Source organism: Leguminivora glycinivorella, chromosome 15, assembly GCF_023078275.1.
Source record: "Leguminivora glycinivorella isolate SPB_JAAS2020 chromosome 15, LegGlyc_1.1, whole genome shotgun sequence".
Classification (NCBI taxonomy): Eukaryota; Metazoa; Arthropoda; class Insecta; order Lepidoptera; family Tortricidae; genus Leguminivora; species Leguminivora glycinivorella.
Window position 1 is genome coordinate 1,685,066 of NC_062985.1, and position 21,656 is coordinate 1,706,721.

At 37.0% G+C, this 21,656-nt stretch overlaps 3 protein-coding genes across 3 annotated transcripts in view; 1 reads left to right on the plus strand and 2 right to left on the minus strand.

The window, feature by feature from the left end:
• LOC125233761 (synaptotagmin-4) overlaps nucleotides 1–5,266 on the plus strand; it is a 59,032-nt gene extending 53,766 nt beyond the window's left edge. The window contains exon 10 of the mRNA XM_048139839.1: nucleotides 159–5,266. Coding sequence (XP_047995796.1) covers nucleotides 159–275 — 117 coding nt within the window. The 3' untranslated portion in view covers nucleotides 276–5,266. The remainder of the gene's footprint in view (nucleotides 1–158) is intronic.
• Nucleotides 1–21,656, minus strand: part of LOC125233768 (beta-ureidopropionase-like) — a 494,359-nt gene that overhangs the window by 197,296 nt on the left and 275,407 nt on the right. The gene's annotated exons all lie outside the window — the stretch shown is intronic.
• LOC125233778 (tumor necrosis factor alpha-induced protein 8-like protein) overlaps nucleotides 8,887–21,656 on the minus strand; it is a 109,364-nt gene continuing 96,594 nt past the window's right edge. Inside the window, exons 3-6 of the mRNA XM_048139874.1 lie at nucleotides 13,244–13,377; nucleotides 12,788–12,946; nucleotides 11,978–12,075; nucleotides 8,887–11,560 (exon numbers count right to left, since the gene is read on the minus strand). Of these exons, the coding sequence (XP_047995831.1) occupies nucleotides 11,389–11,560; nucleotides 11,978–12,075; nucleotides 12,788–12,946; nucleotides 13,244–13,377 (563 nt within the window). The 3' untranslated portion in view covers nucleotides 8,887–11,388. The remainder of the gene's footprint in view (nucleotides 11,561–11,977; nucleotides 12,076–12,787; nucleotides 12,947–13,243; nucleotides 13,378–21,656) is intronic.

Below are 21,656 nucleotides of genomic sequence, written 5' to 3' on the forward strand. Positions count from 1 at the left end.
AAACGAGCTAAGTTATCGCGTTTGGTACTAGACCGGCCGCCGTAATGGACCACGTCGCACTCGATCGGTCTGAAGTCGGCCCGGTTTGAAATTATACCCCGGGCTTCTTCTTTTTGAGTTTTATCCAACTTCATGCGGCTTTTCAAAATGATTTCCAGGTGATCGGTCGGCTGGAGCTGGGCGCGAGCGGCGCGGGCTCGGCGCGGCATCACTGGCGCGAGGTGCAGGCGGCGCCGCGCCGCCAGATCGCCGACTGGCACAAGCTCAAGGAGTGAGACGGCATCATACTCTCCGTCTCGCGCCTGCCCGGGGAGCTGGGGCATCTGACCTGTTAGATTATTCTCTAAGGCTCATTTAGACGGCGCGATCTCGCATACAATTTTCGTTACATTGCGGAACGTTAAGTTTGCATCGATTCGGTCGACCGACGTCGTGCGTTCTCGCGCCGCGTAAATGAGCCCTCGACCTGATATTTGAATGTAACGTTTCTCCTATGAGTCATATTGTAGCCGGATCGCACTAGTCGCAGAATCTGAAGAAGTGAGACGACTCGATACCGTCTCGTGACTTTAGAAAGTAGAGGAACCTTACTTAGATTTACTCTCGTTGGACTTAAAATCGGCCAATTGAGTCATCTGACCTGTTACATTACACTCCTAGAACTTACTCCTACTTAAATGTAATTTCAAAAAGTCCTATCCTATTCTACAACTTTTAATGTGTCTGGGTAGATGGCAGAAAATGGTACATAAGAATTCGCCAAGTTCCGTTGTGTAACGAAAACTGCAAAATATATGACATTGTCGTTACACAAAGGAACTACTCGTATTTTACCGCATTCACTCAAGTACTTAGGTACGTATAACATGTTTGGATTTGACTCCTAAACATTCTAAAATACTAACTTAGACACTTTGTTGAAAAAAATCCACAACCAGCCTAGACATTTCTATCAAGCGGAAAAGTATCAAATCAATTGGATCAAACGTTACATTTCGAGGTAAATTCAGAGTACGTATCCTACACCATCGCAGCCTAATCCGCAGCCTATCCTAAGGCATCTTCTTGGCCACTGTTTTTTATTTAAATAGATTTTTTCATCTTAATGTCTCAGAAAGTTGTTTGTTGTCCAACGGTAATTGGTGAAGGAAGAAAACGGCAGTTCCTGGAGAGGTTATCATTTTTATTAAAATCCTCCATCCTCAATATGGAATGTATGTATTCGTAGGTAAACATTCCATTTATTGTTATTTACATTTATAGTTTATTTGTGTAAATATGTTTTCTGTGTGCGATGAATTAATTTTATTCCATCATTTTTTATTAAATATTTATAAATGTATGTCAATAAGAACTGTTTGTAGCTGGATAACAGGCACAAACAAAGAAGGTTAAATATTATTTTTACGAATATTTTATTTGATTCACTTATTATTGATGCACTTTTAATTCGAAGGTTTCCACCGCCATGGTTAAACCACAGTCCAAAAGATATGGAGTTAGCTATAATTTTGTAATTATAATGTAGTTAGTAAATCATTTATTTCGCGACCAATCCGATCTCAGGACCCTTTGAAGTATTACGCACACAGTTTTGTATACAACTCGACTTCAATATCTCAAAAACGAAATGCTTTTTCATACTTTTGTGTAGTTAAAACTTGAACGTAGTAAATACCTGGATCTCGTGTTTAATATAGATGTAGATTGTATGGTTTATTGTGAAGAAGTAGAACCTCGGTCTTGCTTCGATTCGACTCTACATATCTGTATATAAACACTTGATGTACTCGTACTTAACATTTGGAAGTAGGAACATAACATGTCTTGAGATATGAACAGTAAGAAAGTTACACTCGAAAATGAAAGTCGATATCAAGGAAACTTGATGTGTTTGGACGTTATTTAGTTTTGTTTACAAGATGATTTGTAAATTATTAATGAAGGCCCGTGACATATGACTAGATAAATTACGGTACTATTAAGGCTTTGTAATCAATACAGGTATCTATAGATAGTAGCTTCACTACTGAGATGGTACAGTTGAAATCAAATACTTATCCCAAAAGAGGCAGGCAGGGTGGGCACAAAAATAACATGAGAAATATTTGCTATTCTCATACCGTACCACTACCACCACCACCCCCCCATTCATTCATTCATTCTTGTACCATGTGGATGTCGACTGTACCAGGGTACGTGGCCGAAAGCTCACGAAACGCTCACGAAACGAAACGCTCGTAGATATCACAGCGCGGTAGAGCTATTTCGCGGCATTTCGTTTTCGTTTCGCGTCACAGAAATGCCATTCGGCTAGGGCACCTGTATTTGAGTGGAAAATAATATTATGTCGTCTATTATTTATGTCATTCTACTAATCGGTCACCTTGGAACATCTTATGTAGAAAGACCCAAATAATTAAAGTAGGGCGCAAAAATGTAAAGGTAACACAACACCTGCTAATAGCTACCTTCATTACGTGGTTCTTTCTAAAGCAAAATAAACAAGTAAATTGATTATTGTTGTCTATGCTTTACTGATCTATGTTACCTTTAGGAATGTAAGTACAACTTTTATTGATCTAGAGAAATTCTCCATTTGAACGAATGCTATCCGTACACATTATAGATGTATGGTTTCGTTGGAACAAAAAGGAATTAATTAAATACAATAGATAATAATATTTACTCAAGTATAATTTCAAAGTAATCCTTACTTTTGAAATTATAATAAATTATCAACGTTAATACATTAAATTACTTTTTTTCGTTACAATGAACCTATATAAGGAAAGTTTTAATTGAATCGTTAAATATAATTTCAATGTTAAACATTTATTTAATCATAATCTATTTAAGCATAGACAACATTATTTATAAGTAGGTATTTATAATTTAAAAGCATCTACAGTTTAACATCAATACTCAACTATCAGTTAGAAGAAAATACTATGTATATGGAGTTAGGATAGGGAAATCAATCTATTTTATACTAACATTAGTAGTTCGTGGATGTAGAATAAATCTTTTACTTCTACAATAATTAAGTGTATATTTATAAGCCCATTAATATCCACGTTTATAAAAAAACAGTTTTAATTACTATTTAATCATGCATGTAAAAAAAACGTAGATATGGTTAATAGTAAGATCAACTCAAATAAAAGAAGCGGAAATTCCAAAATCTTTTAAAACCATCGTCTCATTAGAAAGTATATTAAGTGTTTAATATTTAGTGTCACAATTTATCAGAAGTATGATTGAAAGGTAATATAAAATAATTACGTTACATAAATATATATTCACGAACTTTCAAACAAATAACGAAACAATTTATTTAAATTAAATGAACATAGAACCGATATCTAGCTTAAATGACTGCGTTTTTGACAGCTCCGCCGTTCTGAGTGTTATTTTAAATCCTAACATTTATAAAGGTATGACGTTTACTTTAGCCCTTGCACTGACGAGACTATCAAAATCGCCGTCGACATAGCTTGGCACGACTACGACTAGATAATGATGAAAATAGTCATGACCAATAAAATTATCTAATTTAATTACTTTTCCATGTTGTGACAATAAAATTGCACGATACGCAACGCAGGCTACAGATGTGGTTTTCCATAAGAGAAGAGTTCATGCGGCTCATTTCATTTTATCTCAATTCCTGATGGAATTTATGATACTATAAGAAGCCTTTTGTTAAAGAAAGCCATAAATATTCCACTATGTTCATAAGCGCTTCTGTCTTTTCCCCCCTGTGCATTTTAAAAGTACAAAATAGAAAGATACCACTTTGCAGTTAGCTTTATTGGTATGAAATTGAGCTTGATTGAATGTACCTGCTGAAAGCACTAGGTAATCAAAGTTCTGTGTATGATTATATTATAAGTCCATATTTTCACCAATACCTGTGGGCCGCCTACTGTTGATGTATTTCTCTAACATGTGAGTAAGAGAGGGACGCCAATAGTGGTAGGCCACATATTGCAGTGAAAATATGGCCGATTTAGAAGCCCCTTATGCTAACGAATCTTGTATGATACTCCATACTTCGACATTCCTTGGTGTAAATGTAAATAGTCATGCTTTAGTGAATAACGGTTTCATTCAATTCTTATTGTAAGTACACACTTAAGAACTAAAAGTTACGAATTCATAGATCATAATGTTTTTATTTAAAGCTTGTGACACAAATAAACGCCATTTTCAAAACTTTGATGGATAAAAAGTTACAATGAAAACCTGAACATGTCCATTGTGTAACGAAAAGTTTCATACCTACTAACTTTGTGAAACCATTGACTTATAATTATGTTGCTTCGTAAAGACGTGACATGTTTTTTTTTTAAATTATAAATGGGCCAAATACTGTCACCTAATATTCAGTCGAAATTATATGGAATATGCTTATTCTTACTTTTAAAATGTTTACGTGAAACATTTACGTTACACAATGGAACAAATTAAATTTCAAACATGCTTGGCCTTAATTACATAACTACACATTTTAATCCATCATTTTGGATAACCAATGACGTGAATTCGATTGAATTCGAGTTGACCTTAATCGATATTTAATGTGGGAATTATAGAAACTATCTCAAAACTGCAACGATTGTTTTCTTACTTTTAAATAAATCGAGTGTGTAGCGAAGCTCTTCAAAAGAGCAAGTCTTTGTTAGTTGATAAGTTTGAAAGTGTTTGGACTTGGAAAACATATAATTGTACCAATTAAATACCATCTTAGAGTATAATGTGAAATCACAAATTGATGATACTACTAGGGGTAGGGGCAATTTACACTGCGCCCGAACTCGCATACGAGTTACTTACATTGCGGCCTGTTAAAGTTAGATGCATTTCAGCCAATCAAATGCCACAATAGACTGAAACTCGTATGCGAGTTCTCGCATTGTGTAAAAACCGTATTTTTTTCTCGTTCTATATGTCACAACCCTATGAATGACACACATAAAACCATGTTATCAAATGTCTATCGTAATTATATGTATGTCATTTCGTCAGCATAAGAGCATAGGTAAATTAGTGTGTTGAATCAGCATTCCAAAGGTAATCCAGTTAAAATGTACGTGTGTAAAATATGTCCAAGTCCTTACACTATACGCTCGAGTATCCCGCGTTGGCCGCACGTGTATTGTATTCACATTGTATTAGTGTCGATGTCACCCACTGATACCTACCATGTTTGTATACTAAGAGATTTTAGTGAATAATATATTGACTGGTGCTTTCACAATAATTGTGCGTTTTATTATTACCCGCGACACGATAAGTAGATTATTTTATTTGTGCTTTTTCAACCCACAAGAGAGAAGTGCTAATTTTTTTTATTCCGATATATTTTTTTAGTATAAATAGGTAGACGTTTGACCACGATCACACCTGATGGTAAGTGATGATGCGGTCTACGGTGAGGCACGCTTACCTATGAGATACCTATTTACTCTTACTTTAAAGAGACCTGGATTGTACTCATGATGTGGAAACACAGACTCAGGCAGGGCATTCCACTCCTTGGCAAAGACATTGTATGACTTGGATACTTGGTACCTTAGCATTTTAACACTTAATAAACTGTGTAACTGTATACCTACTCAAAACAACATACATCTGTAGACATATCACTTCACAGCTTTTCAAAATATCCCTAGTGTTAGACGTTTATTTTGGTTGGTTAATAATTATTATGCATGTACACATCCATGCGATTTGTACTTATAGGACGGTGGGAGAAGTTTCGAATTTTAAATTCTTGAAATGAAATGAGATATTTATTTTCTAAGTAGGCATACCTATTACAATGTGCATATGAACGTCAAATAAAGCTACGCCGGCTCTAACCCTACGCCTCAGCCTCGAGAAGATTTCTGTCCCCCCCACAGACTACTAAGAAGATACTTCGCCCCTCAGTTGGAGGGGTACCCTCCTCCAACTGAGAGGTCGGCAAGAAACTCGGCGGGCCACTTCTTTTCAAAACAAAACATTTAAATGGAGTGAGGGATAGTAAAACAAATAAGATCTCTTATCAATTGTATATTTGATATCAAATCTTATACATACATATAACACAGCTTAACAAATTTGAAATATACACTTAGTTGAGACCAATTTCACTAAAGTATAGTGACATCTTTTAGATATTCGAGTTTGATTCAATCAAAACGACAAACATAGTAGTAGCTAATTTTGAAACTTATTTTGACGAAGTCCATTATAGTGACAACTTCAAAGTCGCAAAGTTAGTGTATCCGAAAATACGGTTAATTTCAGTGTCACGCTTTTCGACAAAGCAGAGCAAAGGTCTCAGCTTCGTTCAAAAACATGCAGTTTTCTATGACATAAGTGGCAAACGAGCAGACAGGTCGCCTGATAGTAAATATATAATATAATATAAATATTGTAAGAATGTCCTACATTTTTTTTTAAATAAATATTGTAGGACATTCTTACACAGATTGACCGAGTCCCAACGGTGGTAAGCTCAAGTAGGCTTGTGTTGCGGGTACTCAGACAACGATATATATAATATACAAATACTTATATACATAGAAAACATCCATGACAGGAACAAATAGCTGTGCTCATCACACAAATAAATGCCCTTACCGGGATTCGACCCGGGACCGCGGCTTACCAGGCAGGGTCACTACGCGCTAGCCCAGACCGGTCGTCAAACAATAACTGTCCATGGATACCCGAAACACGTTGCCAGCCTTAAGATTGGTGTAAGGTTTGAAGGTCTGGAAACATCTAAAGACAATTACACTACTACAAATGAAGATATGTAAAAAACCTGCTGAAACAGTACAGTCGAAATATTCTTAAAAGCAATTCAACGATGATTTTGAAGGTGTCACTAACAACATAAGAACAACTGTCACTAACAACAAAGAATGTCCGTATAAGCTCAGTGATGTCTACGTGTTTTCTTAAAGGTAAAATTGCAAGTTAAATATTTTGCGACCAGCAAGAACAGCAAAAAGATACGTACTCGTATTTTTAAAGTTTTCGCTGGTTTCAATAAAAAAGTGACTACGAAACCAAATGTTTGTCGAAACGTGTAAAAAAGCGACTCGTGTAAAATATATGAGATAAGAAGCGTTAAGTTTACCTTATGTATTACCGATCAGACAAGACAATGATACAAAAGTACTTCAATCACGAGACACAACTGAGAACCCTTACACGGCGTGGGTACTCGCATGCGAGTTTCATTAGATTGAGTACCTATTTCTTTAGTGTGCCGAATGGTATATAACCTCAACAAACCGCAATTTATCTAAAATCGCATGCGAGTTTGCGCGCCGTATAAAAGAGTCTTGTGCCAAAATAAAAGTCGCTGTGCGACACGTTTTAAATGGTTTTAAGTATCTCATCGATCTGAGTTAAGGTCAGTCCAGACGGAAAATATACAATCTGATGAAATTGCCAATACAATCAAGGCGAATGTGGACGCAAAAACGGGATTGCCGCGCCGATTCCACTAGCAAAATATGTTTGTATTATATTTTTCCTACATGAGAAAGATGTCATTTTTTCCTGATCATATTGTCAATTTAATCACCCCATCCGGACGCTAACATAACACCAAGTAGAGAGTAACTAAAGTAAATTATTCCTACACATTTATATTGTCACTTTAATACAATCCCTACCTGGACGTCTTTGAATTCATCTAGCTATGACAGCCACCTGTAGCAGGTTACTGTGCAGACGAGTGGGTATTTACAAAAGTATCTTATGTTGTACTCTGGCAAAGCCAATTCGTCAGTAGAATAAAGCACTGCCTTTCAATACGGAAATGGCACGGAAATGGCTTGCCAAATAATTTAAAAAGACTTCTTGTAAGCCGTAGATAAAAAAGGACCAAGTAGCTATTATGAGCTAACATCGTAGAGTATATTATTTAAAAAATCTTCCAAGTTTTTTGAAACTGACTAGTAACCTAGTGAAACCTACAGGAATAATAAAACGTGGCAAGATTTTTTCGTGCAATATTTTAAGACTTCCTTCCTTTTACACGGCACTTTTATTTTAAGAACATTTGACTTTTCTGTTACTGTATTTTGTGTTACTACTGTTCAATGTAATGTAGATGACAATACAGTTTTGCATTCACTTTTGCATGAAATGTTCTATACAAAACGTTTGACTACGCCTGTACACAGTAATTGACAATACCAGGCTACAGTTTGACATAGCAAGTGATCTTACGTGCTCTAACTTAAAAGTAGTTTTAAATAAATTACTTACTTGTATACTGTGATGTTACAAAGTAAACACATAGGTAAACATTATTTTTAAAACATGATTAGTTCCACTGTGTAACGAAAATGTTTCTAAGTAATTTGTTTTCCGTTACACAAAGGAACAAATTTTTTTAAATTACAAAGTCATGGTGTTCCTTTTTGTTATACATTTATATACAGTACCGGTCAAAAGTTTGAGTTCACCCTTTAATTTCGGTACAAATGAGTACTTTTGTACGATAATTATCTTCGGTTTGGTAGTCGAAATATGTTTTCAACTTATATTTATTGTTTTGTGGAGATTTGTTTTACTAGTTACACACAATTCACGTACCTTTCTTTCACTAAAATCTAATAAACATGACGGCAAAATGCTAGTTATATTTATGGCCTTGCCTTTGCCACTAATTGAGACACATCTTTACACGAAACACAGTTTTAGCCAGATAATTATTTAGCCTATAAGATTTGAGGGAAACAGATGTTAAAAAAATATAAATTGTTTACGAAACAAATTTTGACGTCTGAACTACAAAAAACTATCTCTCTAAAGCAGTCAATTGTACTGAAAACAAGGAGTGAACTTAAATTTTTGACCGGTACTGTAGGTACATAAATATAATAAAAATTATGGCCTACGTTCGTGTTTCTAAGCTTTGTCAGTTAGTTGTATGAGTTATCGTCTTTATGTCCTATTGTAACTTCTTAGTATACAAAAATATAACAATATAATCCCATAAAAATACGCAACCGAAATAATTTCGATTACAAAAAGTTTAAATTATTATTGCTAATACAAAATGAGATATGACTGTTATATCAGATATGTTGACTGCGTGGCGATATAGTTTTGGTCCAATACAGTTGATATAGAGAGTATATCGTACACACAGCTATGGATAAAATGATCGATATATTTTAATACGTACAGTAGATAATATCGAAATATTGTTATTTGGACAATTTGTATTTAACATTACAATTATGTCGCTATTAAAGTTTTAAAATTGGGTATTGTTATTAAATTAAAATATACACTTAGATTATTTTCAACCAACTAAGACAATTTCGTTAGATCAGTTCAGTTTATGTCATGTTTTAGGCTTGTTGGTAACTGTATGACTACCGTGAGTTTTAACACGTTACTTGATAACATAAACGTCACGGAAAAACACAATCGTTATAAGGCAACATGCCCAAACTACGTGACCATATTTGTGCCGTTTTTTGCCCCCCCTGGGTGACCAAGCGTAGTATATGCCAAGACTCCCCACTCACAAGACTCATCACCAGCATATATATGCGTCCCAGTGCTGGCCACGGCTAGGCCAATATTCCACTGGTTACGTGACAAGAAATTAGACCCCCCCTCCCCCTCTGTGACCAAGGGTAGTATTTTGACGACCCCCCTCCCCCTAAACGTGTCGCGTAGTTTGGGTACGTTTCCTAAGAAGGCGAACAGCGTCCGCAAACGGTTACTTAGGGCCAGTTGCATCAACAGACACATCATGCAACAGAAGTCTCGAATCAAAAATTACTTTTTTTTTTACATAAAAAAATAAAAATTACATATTTTTTTTTTCAAAAATTACATATTCTTGACATTTATGCTCTCGAGTAACGTATTCTAAAACGTCAGAAACTCATGGTAGGAGCTCCCTTCTTATAGTCTAACATAAATCCGATAAAATAACGCCGATAAACATTGAAATCACATTTAGGTACAGCTATTAAATGCATTCTAACCTTAATTACCTAACATTAAACCATTCAACAGACCGACTTCACAACATAAAACTAATAAATTATAGCAATCAAAACAATTATTCCTATTATTAATGTCATTTTATAAACTTATAACTACGTCATGTAGAATACTGGCAAACGAGACGGCAAGCCTTGAATAAAAAAAGTCTTTTTCCTTTGTGTAACGAAATGCACGTGAAATGAGTGAAATGTTTTCGTTACACAAATTTGGATTAAATAAAATTGTAGGCTAATTTTTGCTCAGCAAAAAAATTATATATTCATATTCCTCCATTAATTTGTCTTACATGAGACATGATTCATTGAAATCGCCAGCAGAATTTATACATTTACTTATCTAAAAGATATGTTTAATATGCATAATCTAATACGGATTTCAATTATTTAAAAATATTGCATAAATGTAATCGGAAGAAAATTATTTTGCGCATAGCTTTTTACCAATGAGACTTAATATTTTATGAGTATTCATGTTTTGCAGTAAAAATGCACTCATAATTTCTTCCCAATATTCGATGTTGACAAGACAATTTATGGCAAAAAATTATCAGTAGTTCAATATTACTATACATTTTCGCTCAAAATTACACTTAATTAAGCCGTATTTAAAATTATTTCAAGCGGGTTCCTCACGTATTAAGTCGATATAACGCTCGACATGTTTCGCTCCATTTCCGAGGAGCTTAGACTTAAGACGTGAGTAACCCGCTTAAAATATTTTTAAATATGTCTGAGTCTCACGGGAGTTTTATACTTATAATTCAAGCGGTACAAAAATTAAAAACGTGTAAAAATAACATATAAATAGTGAGATTAGGCTCAAGCAAGATCTATTCGTGGCAATGTCATGCGAAGCCGCTAAACATTGGTTCTCGACACCAATTCGGCTTCCCCGTCCTACCGTGACATCTTTAAGAAAAGTGTTAAAGAACTATCTACCGAGAACTCCTCCTACAGTGCAAAAAATTCGTCACATAGAAAAGTCCCCATTTGTGAGGATAACGTCCCACGTCGATTCGGGGCAAGGATGATTTAAAGGATTGACAACCTTCATACTAAGCATCGTACCTCCATTTTTCAGCGCCACCTATCATTAACTACGTTGAACAGGCCTACAAAATTTAAATGTGCATTGAATGCTATTAATGATATTTGTTGTTAAAAAACACGCAAAATTATTGGTGAAAATGATTTTTTGCCACTTCCAGGCTGTGATATAGCATCATCTAGTCATTTATCCATTTAAGAGGTACACGTTTTTTGTATGGGATTGTCAGTCCCGATATATCCTTGATTCGGGGGTTATTCCCGCTAGAGATTGGACACAGACCTTTGGACGGGTGGATTATAGGAGGCCGCGGTCGAGCTCCTTGCGCAGCATGCGGGCCAGCTTGAGCACGTCGGCGTCGATTTGCCCGGCGAAGAGAGAGTCGAGGAGGTCGGCGCGGGAGACGAGCGCGAATACCCCCGCGAGGCGGGACACGGACTTGTCCGAGAGGTGGCGTTCTACCACTGACCTGGAAAGTAATCGATGGAATCGGACGTTACTTTGCGGAAATCCATGATAAGATTACTTTGCTAATTCGCGAAGAGCGCGTGAATTTTCCCGGCTTAGCAAAGTAATCTTCTAGATTTGGATGATCTGGAAAGTGCAATTCGTTGTTTTGAAACTGAACTACTCGAACTTTCTTTATACGAGCAGACAGGCCGCCTGATAGTCTCACGGGTAAGCGGTTTGTGGAGAAACGCACAGTTAAAAACTACCAACCATCTAAGTGATGAAGATGAAAATGTTGTCGCGTAAGGTGATGGCTGGATTACTTATCATATTATACATATTTTCTCGAGCAGGAGCCAATCATTGTAAATAGCAAACAATTGAACTACCATTACCCAGTAGATTCAATAATAAGTTTGTTGTGAATGATACTTACTTTAGTGATTGATGCGACTCGCGAAGAGCGTCCTGAAGGAATTCACGATCGTAGGAGAACTCCACTTCGCAGAACGATACCACTGCCATCAGCACAGTCTGAAAACAATAATGTAAAATATTTATTAAAAACTGCGTTCTTCCTAGCGTTCCCTAGTTCCCACGCAAATTGTTTATGTACCTACTTTGTCATGTTAAATACTGTGTTTTATGAATAAAAATCTGAAATCTCAAATATTAACTAACTCAGCCAGGCTTTCCAAATAAATCGAAGAATACAGCAAGGACAACTACAATCAACCATAAGGCTATGGTTCTACAGCTCTAATGAACAAATCGCTGTTAGGGGAAATGTGAGAGGTCTATCATGCTCTGCAAATTCTGTGTCGACCAACATTTCTGACTTCTGACTATTATTGTCTATTCTGTGGTCTGAGAGGGTTGATTGTTGGGCATTTTCGCGAGAAGAATCACCAAAAAAAGTTTTTTCAAGGTAGGTCAATTTTATGTTTTTCTTACTTAGAATCACGAGCCCTTTCGATCTAGGATAAAAAACGACAGACAAAAAATGCTCCCAAAATTTTCTATTATTTTGCATACTTTCCACTTTGTAACCGCTGTACAAAGTGTTTTGAAAATAGAAACGAAGTGGAAAATTACATTTGGGACGCTTTTTCCTGCCTAGTAGGATGGAAAGGGCTCGTGATTCTGATTAGGAAAAACATTAAATTTAGGTACCTATTTTGGTAAAAAAGTGTTGAAATGCCCTGTTGCGTTCTCACGCGTCTCTGGAAACTAGCTGTGTACTCACGTGGAACTTGGAACGGAAGGCGTCGAGCGCGCGTTCGTCAGCCGACAGAAGCTGCGAGTGCCGCCGCAGCACGCCGAGTTTGACCGCCGCTTTGATCACGTGCTTCACCATCTTTTCAGCTTCGCGCTTCTCCACTCGGGACCGGAGTACGCAGAGGAACTGGAATCATACACAAAGAGTTTTTTATTTCGCCGCTACAAACACAATATAGACGGTCAACAAGATGGTCAACCGGATGGCTAGTTTGATAATTCTGAATTTGATAATTCTGCTGAGCAAAGTTTTCCCTAAACATAAATTTATTGACGCGGCCTACGCGTCGTCATCGCTGAACGCATACGTATTACGCATGTTCATTCATACTAACCAGCGATTTTTGGTCGCGTCGATAGGTTTGGGGAGACCCCAACATGGTCAGTCTGCGTTAAAGGATTTTTTAATGTATTATTTTGTTACCTGGTCGAGCAGCTTGGCGGCGTGCTCGTCTAGCACAAGTGCGCGCGCGCTGGCGGAGCCGCCGACGCGCGAGAGGAACTTCTTCTGCGCGCGCAGCGAGATGTCGCGGGCGCACCACGCGCCGCCCTCCATTGCTGGAACAAACAGAATTGGATGGTAACTTACATGAAAACATTTACATATGGAAACTAAAACCAAGCAACATTTTTTTTATTATTATAAATGGGCCTACTCTCGGCCACAGACTAGCCAAAGGCCTACGATGGAGTGAGCTTGCCCAGAAGATGCCAGTTCACCCATGATTTGAAGGCTGCCGGGTTATATGAGCTCGGAAATATAGCCGCCGTCAAAGAATTCCACTCCTTGGCAGTGCGCATACGAATTGAAGAAACAAACTTAGGTAATCGGTGGCTCAAACCCAAATAAAAGATGGTGACATTTCTTAGCTGTATCGCAACGTCAGCTCTTTGGTCGCCAGATACGTCAATCAAACTGATTTCTGCATAAAACTTGTGCACGCTGGGACCCCATGAACCTAGAGTTTCAACTCCATCAAACATTTTACAAGTTTTCACTCAAGCTTTGAAGCATCAAGGCCGTTTGACGGCCGAAAACGCGAAAATTGTTTCCTTTTCAGTCAAATACGTACACGTGATAGAGAGGCGAGGCGGGTGAAGAGAATAACGAAAATTTGAATTGTTTTCCTCAACTATAGGAAGCAGCGATCTTTACGTAGAATTTTACGTAAAAATCCCTATTAATTTATAATATGTACCAAAACCTGCTGCTTCAATGACTTATTTCTTACGTAGATCTTACTGCGTTTTATATTTCTGATATTCATTGTATGAATAAACAAATAAATAACAAAGGTCACAATTAACGAACACCCACATCGCGAGCTAGGAAAGGTTACGCTAGTTCAACTGTGAGTTCAGATAATTGAAGGACCACAAAGAAAACAAAAATAAATGCCGTTGAACCTTTTCACCGAAATAACTGAACTACCCACGCGTCCAGACCACACGTAGAAAAAATAGGTAATAGCATAATAAAGTAGGTATAATTTTAAATTTAGTCTAGAGACTCTGCCGTTATCTACTATCAATCTAATTCCAATTAAGTGCGTCGCGTTCTTAGAAATTTACACATCCATACTAATATTATAAATGGGAAAGTGTGTGTGTCTGTTTAGTTTGTCCGCCTTTTACGGCAAAACGGAGCGATGAATAGTCGTGATCTTTTAAGTGGAGATAGTTGAAGGGATGGAGAGTGACATACATAGGCTGCTTTTTGTCTCTTGCTAACGCGAGCAAAACCGCGGGAAAAAGCTAGTTACATATAAAAGAGAATATGCAGACATCAAAACTGAATCACATAGGCACGTCAAATCTTTCAAGCAACAATTTATCGATGCAATGTATTAGCAAGCAATTAGTCAAACTGATAATGATACACAATCAAGTCGCCTTATGGCTACTGGCGCTTAAGTCCTTCCTACCAGTAGTCTGTACGGAAAGAGGAGTGTGGTTGATATGGCGGCAACTGAGCCCGGATAGAGCCTTTCAGAACACGTAACTCGATAGCGAGCGTTAATGTCAGGGGGCATTTTCGCGAGAAGAATCACCAAAAAAAATTTTTTTAAGGTAGGTAAATTTTACTTTTTTCCTACTCAGAACCACGCGCCCTTTCGATCTAGGACAAAAACAAAAGACAAAAAAGTGGTCCCAAAATTTTCTATTATTTTGCGTACTTTCCACTTTGTAACCGCTGTACAAAGTGTGTGAAAAATGGTAACGAAGTGGAAAAATTAAATTTGGGACGCTTTTTTTTACCTAGTAGGATCGAAAGAGCTCGTGATTCTGAGTAGTTCCTTTCCTACTCTACATTAAATTTACCTATTTCGCAAAAATGCCCCAGGGAAACTAAAACGTGATAGGTATACTTATGGTAGAGGGTCCAATACTAATCTCATTTCCTTATTCAACGGAGCCCCCCCTCCCCTCTTTCTCGTCTTAATTTAACAGGGACCTCGGTAACTTACATTACAGGGATTCTACGATCGGACGAGTTTTACCATCGGACGCCAATACGAGTAGATATAAGGCAACCAACTACATTCCTCTCTTTCCGCACAGATTCCAGCCAGCAAAACGGCGTAAGCGCACGTTATCAAACGGTTTAGTTAGAGCACGGGATTATTGCAATACCGCGGTGTTACTGGAGCGGCGCCGGCGCGTTCCAAACGATTGCCTCGAGATGCAATGCGATTTCATTTCTGTACCGTATCACTTGTGTTGTTTTGTTACAGGTGATCTTATCAATTTGGTTAATTCTTGAATTGTTTATTTCAAATTTTTGCTATAACAAGTTACACTTTGCCTTCCCCAGAGGTCGCTCTTATGGCTATGTTACGAACAAAGACACATATAACGTATAAACAGATAAAGTCTAAGAAATCGTACCTCGAAATCATCAAGAAAACTGTATGGTCGTCTAGATGGCACTACACCTTTGGTTGATTCTCGACTAATAGTGCTAATATTAATGTTTGTCAATTTTAACATATATCAAGTTAATCGAAGCCTCCATAACTAATTTCGTGTTCGTTTAACTCGAACATTTCCTTCGTTACACGTGGAACGATAATTAATATGTAAGAATAAAGACACCTACTCATTAATGTATGGTTAAGGTAACATTACTATTTTGAATCAGTCCTATGGTACCTGATTATCTAATAATACTTTTAAGACCACTTGCACCACCCGCTTAGCTCAAGGTTAGTGGGCTATCAACTGTCAAATTCCATATAAAATGGTAGGTTAATCTCGGGTTAACCCTCCGTTTTTGTTGGTGAAAGTGGCTCTTAGGAGACCAAATTCAAATATTTATTTTAATAAATCTTTAATCCGTAGCGTTTCCTTTTGTTTTAATTCCATTTTTAGAAAACTAATTATTTTTATCATTTATTACATATAAGTAATACAATGCCGTTAGCAACAACAATTGCGAACAAGGCCATAAAAATTAACGTCCAAATGTTCGCGTTGTGTTGTGTTAATTGTGTGGTGTATCAGTCTCAGTCGACAATTGTCTCAATTGAGCGTTTAGCGTGGTGAACTGGGGCACGATAGTGCATCATTACATCATCGAGACGCAGGACTGTAAACCTAGTTGTGGGGATGCAAGGTGTAACAGCAACACCCTTAACTAACCATCAGTATACTTTATGCCCTCGTAATAAGGATTAAAAATGTACACAAAGCAATATATTAACTGTTGCAAATCATGATTGATCTTGTAACATGTTACAAGATGCTCAATGTTCTCATCTTGGTGTTGTTCTTAACATCCTCAAGAGAAAAGCCTTCGATACACGTACAAAATACTTGCATGCCAGTCCATTTGCCAGTAAATTTATACGCGGCTGGTACCCATACCAGTTGTGCAAGCTACGGGGTGCTACGGGCATATGTATCGAAAGAATTAGATTACATTTCTCTAATTATTGAAATGTTCAACGTTAAGTAAGACAACTAAACATTGTCTTACGAAATGCAAAGTGATGAATGAATTTTAAACGTAAAATTACGTTTATTTCATATTCAAAAGATACAAACCAGCAACCAAATGATAAAAGTATCAAAATGAATTAATTCAACTAAAATCATCGTGAGTGTCCACTAGTCATAATTATTACGAAATATTACGATTATTTACTTACTTCATCATCTTCTTTTGTGTGTTTTCGATTTATTTGTTCAATAACTTTCCAAAAGATATTTATTTATGTGGACATAAAATTAATAATATGTTATTCTCATTTTCCGTAAACAGTGCAGTATATTAATAAATATTATAAAGGAAAATTAAGTTATGAAATAGTTAATTAACAATTTACTGTATTTATAATTACTATATTTACTAATTCACCACCCGTCAGACAAATCAAAATACAAAAAAAATCAGCAAATAGGCCACAGGGGCACTTTTACACGTCATATGCGTAATATTTATAGTTGAATTGAAAATAAAATTGATAATACTAATTTTAACTATTAATATGTATAACCCTACTACAATTAATTAGAGATATACTAAATTATAATCTGAAAGGACACCTCTGTATTCCAAATTCAAATATATAGGCGCAGCTCATCTCCACCTACTTCAATATACAGAATAATTCTTGAATTTTTCATGACAAATGGCGGCGCTTGAGTATCGTAATAATAAAGTTAATATCCTAAAATTTAAGGTTCAACGACCATGGCACGAGGCGTTGGTCAAAATTAGTCGTCGGAAATATTTATGTCCGGCGATTCATCTTCCGACTCAGTAAATATGTCTAACAAATGAAATCGTATGGAGAATTTTATTGAAATCTTTTTCTCTTACTTCAGTCACTAGCAATCTTCCCAAATTAAAATATATTGCGATATGTTGTATGCACCAACTTGCATTTTCTTTAAACTCTATAAGTAGATTCGACAGAAATACTTTAGGTGTCATTTGTTAAGTGACTAAAGTATAATGAAAACGGACGCTGTTAAGTTAAAGTTAACAAAACGTAACCTACTTTTGTTATCTGCTTCAGCAATAACATAGAGGACATAGTCCCAGTTTCTCATATATTTAGCAGAATTTCTATCCTTAATTACAAAATAGTGGCCGGGCCCCACTCCTGCCCATTTTGTAGACCAAAAGTTAATGTAATAAGGTTGAATAATTGTCAAAAAACTTTCTAGTCATCAGTATGTGGAGTCATAATGGAAATCGCGGATTTTCCAGCTTAATGTTTCGGAAAATATGGAATTCGTTTCAGCTAATGAAAGTCTGGATTACGGACGCACCCAGAATATTTCGGACTAGATAAATTCCAGTTTATTTTTGTTCGTGAAAATGACAGTTTTGGCCGGTTTTTATGGTGATTTCGTCTGTTTGGGAGAAATTTGTTTTGAATTTGAATTTCCACTGGATTTTGGTACCTAGTGAAATTCACGATAATAATACTAATTTATTTTATTTTATCTTTATATTGTAGGGACGACTGATTTGCTGGATTTAGTATTTGAGTTTATTTCTAGATGCAAGAAATATATTTTTTAAACTAAACCGGACCGGACATCCGTTAGTAATTTCTTTAACAACATGTCATATATGACTTTTTATCGACGTTTCAATTTAACAAAGCATTGCAGCAAGTATCTAGGTAATAAAAGGTAAAATGTAAAACATTAATCTATCATTGTAGAAGGACGCTCTAGACAGCTACCGACAATCTACAGGGGGCTTTTACATCTCGCTTCAGGCAGCAGCTGTCCTCAACCTTGCGTTTATACCCGAAAATAATGAGTTGGATGGCTCAACTCAGGAAAATAAGAACATTGAACCATTCGGTATTTCGAATTGTTATCAATGGCAGATAAGAGAGAGAATGACGATCGCCTGTGTTATGACAACGGATCACTTTGTACAGGAGTGCTTATCGACAAGCTTAATAAAATAGCATGTTGTGCTCGGCCGCACTGTCACATATCATTAGAAACTCATATGGTTATTTTATTGTAGTTTTTATTTTATATCCCGTGAGTGTTTCCTATTCTACTGGACTCACTGTTATTGCATGTAGGTAATATTTAGAAGTTTTCTCCATATTTCCATCAAAATAATACTGGTCCTTGATCGAAAAAAGGTTCAGAGCCACAGGGAGGGATTTATATATTTTTTATAAAGAAAACGCGTTTCCTCGAAACGGGGGATGAACTGTAATGAAGCTGCTTGTCGCGGCGCTATTCATTTCTGATTACATTTTTTACTTCATTTTAATTTGTGATCGGACGGCGAATTTATTTCAAGAGATCTTTATAATTTCTCAATGAAACATGATATTAAAATTCAGAAAAGAATGGAGTATATAGGGACTTCCGGACAACCTTTTGGTTGCTCTTATGAATCCTACGTAGAGGCAGGTGATGAACTGGTGTCCAGACAGCAACCGATCAGATTATTTTCACGCGAAAAAAACTTGCTGTCCACAAATCTACATTGCCAGCATGCTACATTTCCAAGAAATACCTAGGTACAGATATTAAACGTGACGAACTTAATGGGGTCGCGGCCATGTGACGAAAACACGCCTGTTTGTCTTCAATGTATTTAGTAATTCTGCGAGCAAACAATCCATCCCGCGGGACCGCCTTACAGATATACCTGCAGGCCTAGCACATGATGGCCGCGGGAGTATGTCGCCGCGAGATAGACTACCTGTCCTTATGTCATTAATACAATTAGACAAAGACGTGTCATCTATCTCGCGGCGACATACTCCCGCGGCCATCATGTGCTAGGCCTACTGCTGTGGTCCACACGCGAACAGAGCACGGGAATACAGTGGTTAGTCGTGAAATGAAATGCCGGATCTGTTGTATTAATATGGAAGTCTCTCTCTATCACTGCCACGTATTTGGTGTCATGTTGTAGCCCAACAAAGTGTTATGTACTACTAATAGCATTTTTACAAACTTACACGTAACTAATATGTTTACAAAGTTTATCACAGGTTTTTATTAAGAACCAACTCCCTCACGGTTCTCTTGCTCGATTAGCGAAGTTCAAGTATAAAATTCTTTTAATTTTCAGTAAAAACATCGCTCCACGCTTTCTCGCATATTTCTGTCAGAAACTGGCCTTGGAATGGAACGGGAATGTCGCAGAGTGAATAAAACACGATCGAGTTACTGCACAGATCCAATCAAAGCCGCAGGTGACACCACAGCATAGGCAATAAATCGAACCACCACGTTTTACAGTCTATCGAATCCGCAGTCAACTGGGTGCCAAGCTGAGTAATCTCATCACATAAAATCTGACTCAACTATGTTCTTTCTTGTAAAACTGACTCAGACTGAGTATCTAATATTGTTTCTCGGGTAAGTAAGTAGCTAGTCCGACACTGTAGAATGGTGCATTATTAGGTCCACTAAACACAAACAAGGGAGGTTGTGTGCAGATCAAACGACGAATGACGATATTATCTAATTCTGCTATCGTCAAAATTAAGAGGTTTTGTAGAAATTCCCGATGAACTACAGACATTACAGTATGGGGTTAGTTACAAGTTTCTAATGGGCACGTGACATACCCTGACTTGCAGACGTCCATAGGTTTCGGTGACCGCTTTCCATCGGTTGCGGCCGGCCGCATAGTGCGTACACGTACACTATTTGCGGCTCCGGTATCATACATACCTACCCGCTGTGCGGCATGCCGCTCGCGGTTAGCCGCGTAGTGCGTACCTAGTCTCACAAAGGCCAGCAAAATCTGGCTCGGGTAAAGGTATACCGGTTTCTAATCGCGCATTTGTAGCAGCAGTAACAAAACACGTAGCCTTATCTAATTGAATCTGGCTATTAACTTCAGGTCGGAGCCCTTTAGGCCTTGGCTAGTTGATCGCATCGGCCGAGTCATGTCGTATTATTTTCATTATATTGTAAGTGCTTTCTTTGCGGTATAGTTTCAAGGTCAAAGCTAATATGATATCAGGCCCCGTAGCCGAATGGCATTTCTACGACGCGAAACGAAAACGAAACGCCGCGAAAGGTGTTCTGGCTCTGTCGCGCCAAAACGCAAGAGCGATAGAAATAGATATCTACGAGCGTTTCGTTTCGAGAGCGTTTGTGCCATTCGGCTAACACACTCTGCTACCTTCGTGTTTGGAACTTATAATTTTCTACCAACCTGCTTCAATACTTACATATTAAACATGCTTGACTAGTTAGTGTATTTCCTGTGGACATCGCTAAGTTAGAAAATAAAGGATGGACCTTTGGGATGGGAAACTTTCTCAGTAGGTAATTGAGACTCAAGTATAGGACTTAAATAACGAATCAGCGTCGTTTGCTAAAAAAAACGTTTAACCAAACCTACATAGGTACATATAACAACAATATAACTATAGATCGCGAAGTTTTGTGCCTAAATGCTAAAGTTATGTGGTTGTCTGGATCCTAAGTTCAGTCAACAACTTTTTATGAGGGCCTTACGGGATTATTTTATATAAAGATTTATGGAATCCAATTTATGTCAGCCTATCTTATCAAGTCGGCAGTTTTTCTTTTCGCGCGAGTGATTATGACTTACAAAAGTTTAAGAAAGTAGGAGAAACACATATAAGTAGGTACCTATTATTTTTTATTTAGTTCTAAGGAAAATAAAGTATTAATTCAGATCTTAACAGAGTGTAATTTCAATACTTAAGATTTGAGAATTGAGAAGGAAAAATACTTTACGACATGTAAGCACCTTACAGAACAAAACCAAAGCCACAAATTGTCAGTACTCCTTGATATGATGATTCTACTAAGTATTTTGTGCCTAGAAAATCACTATTAAAAGTAATTAGGATATG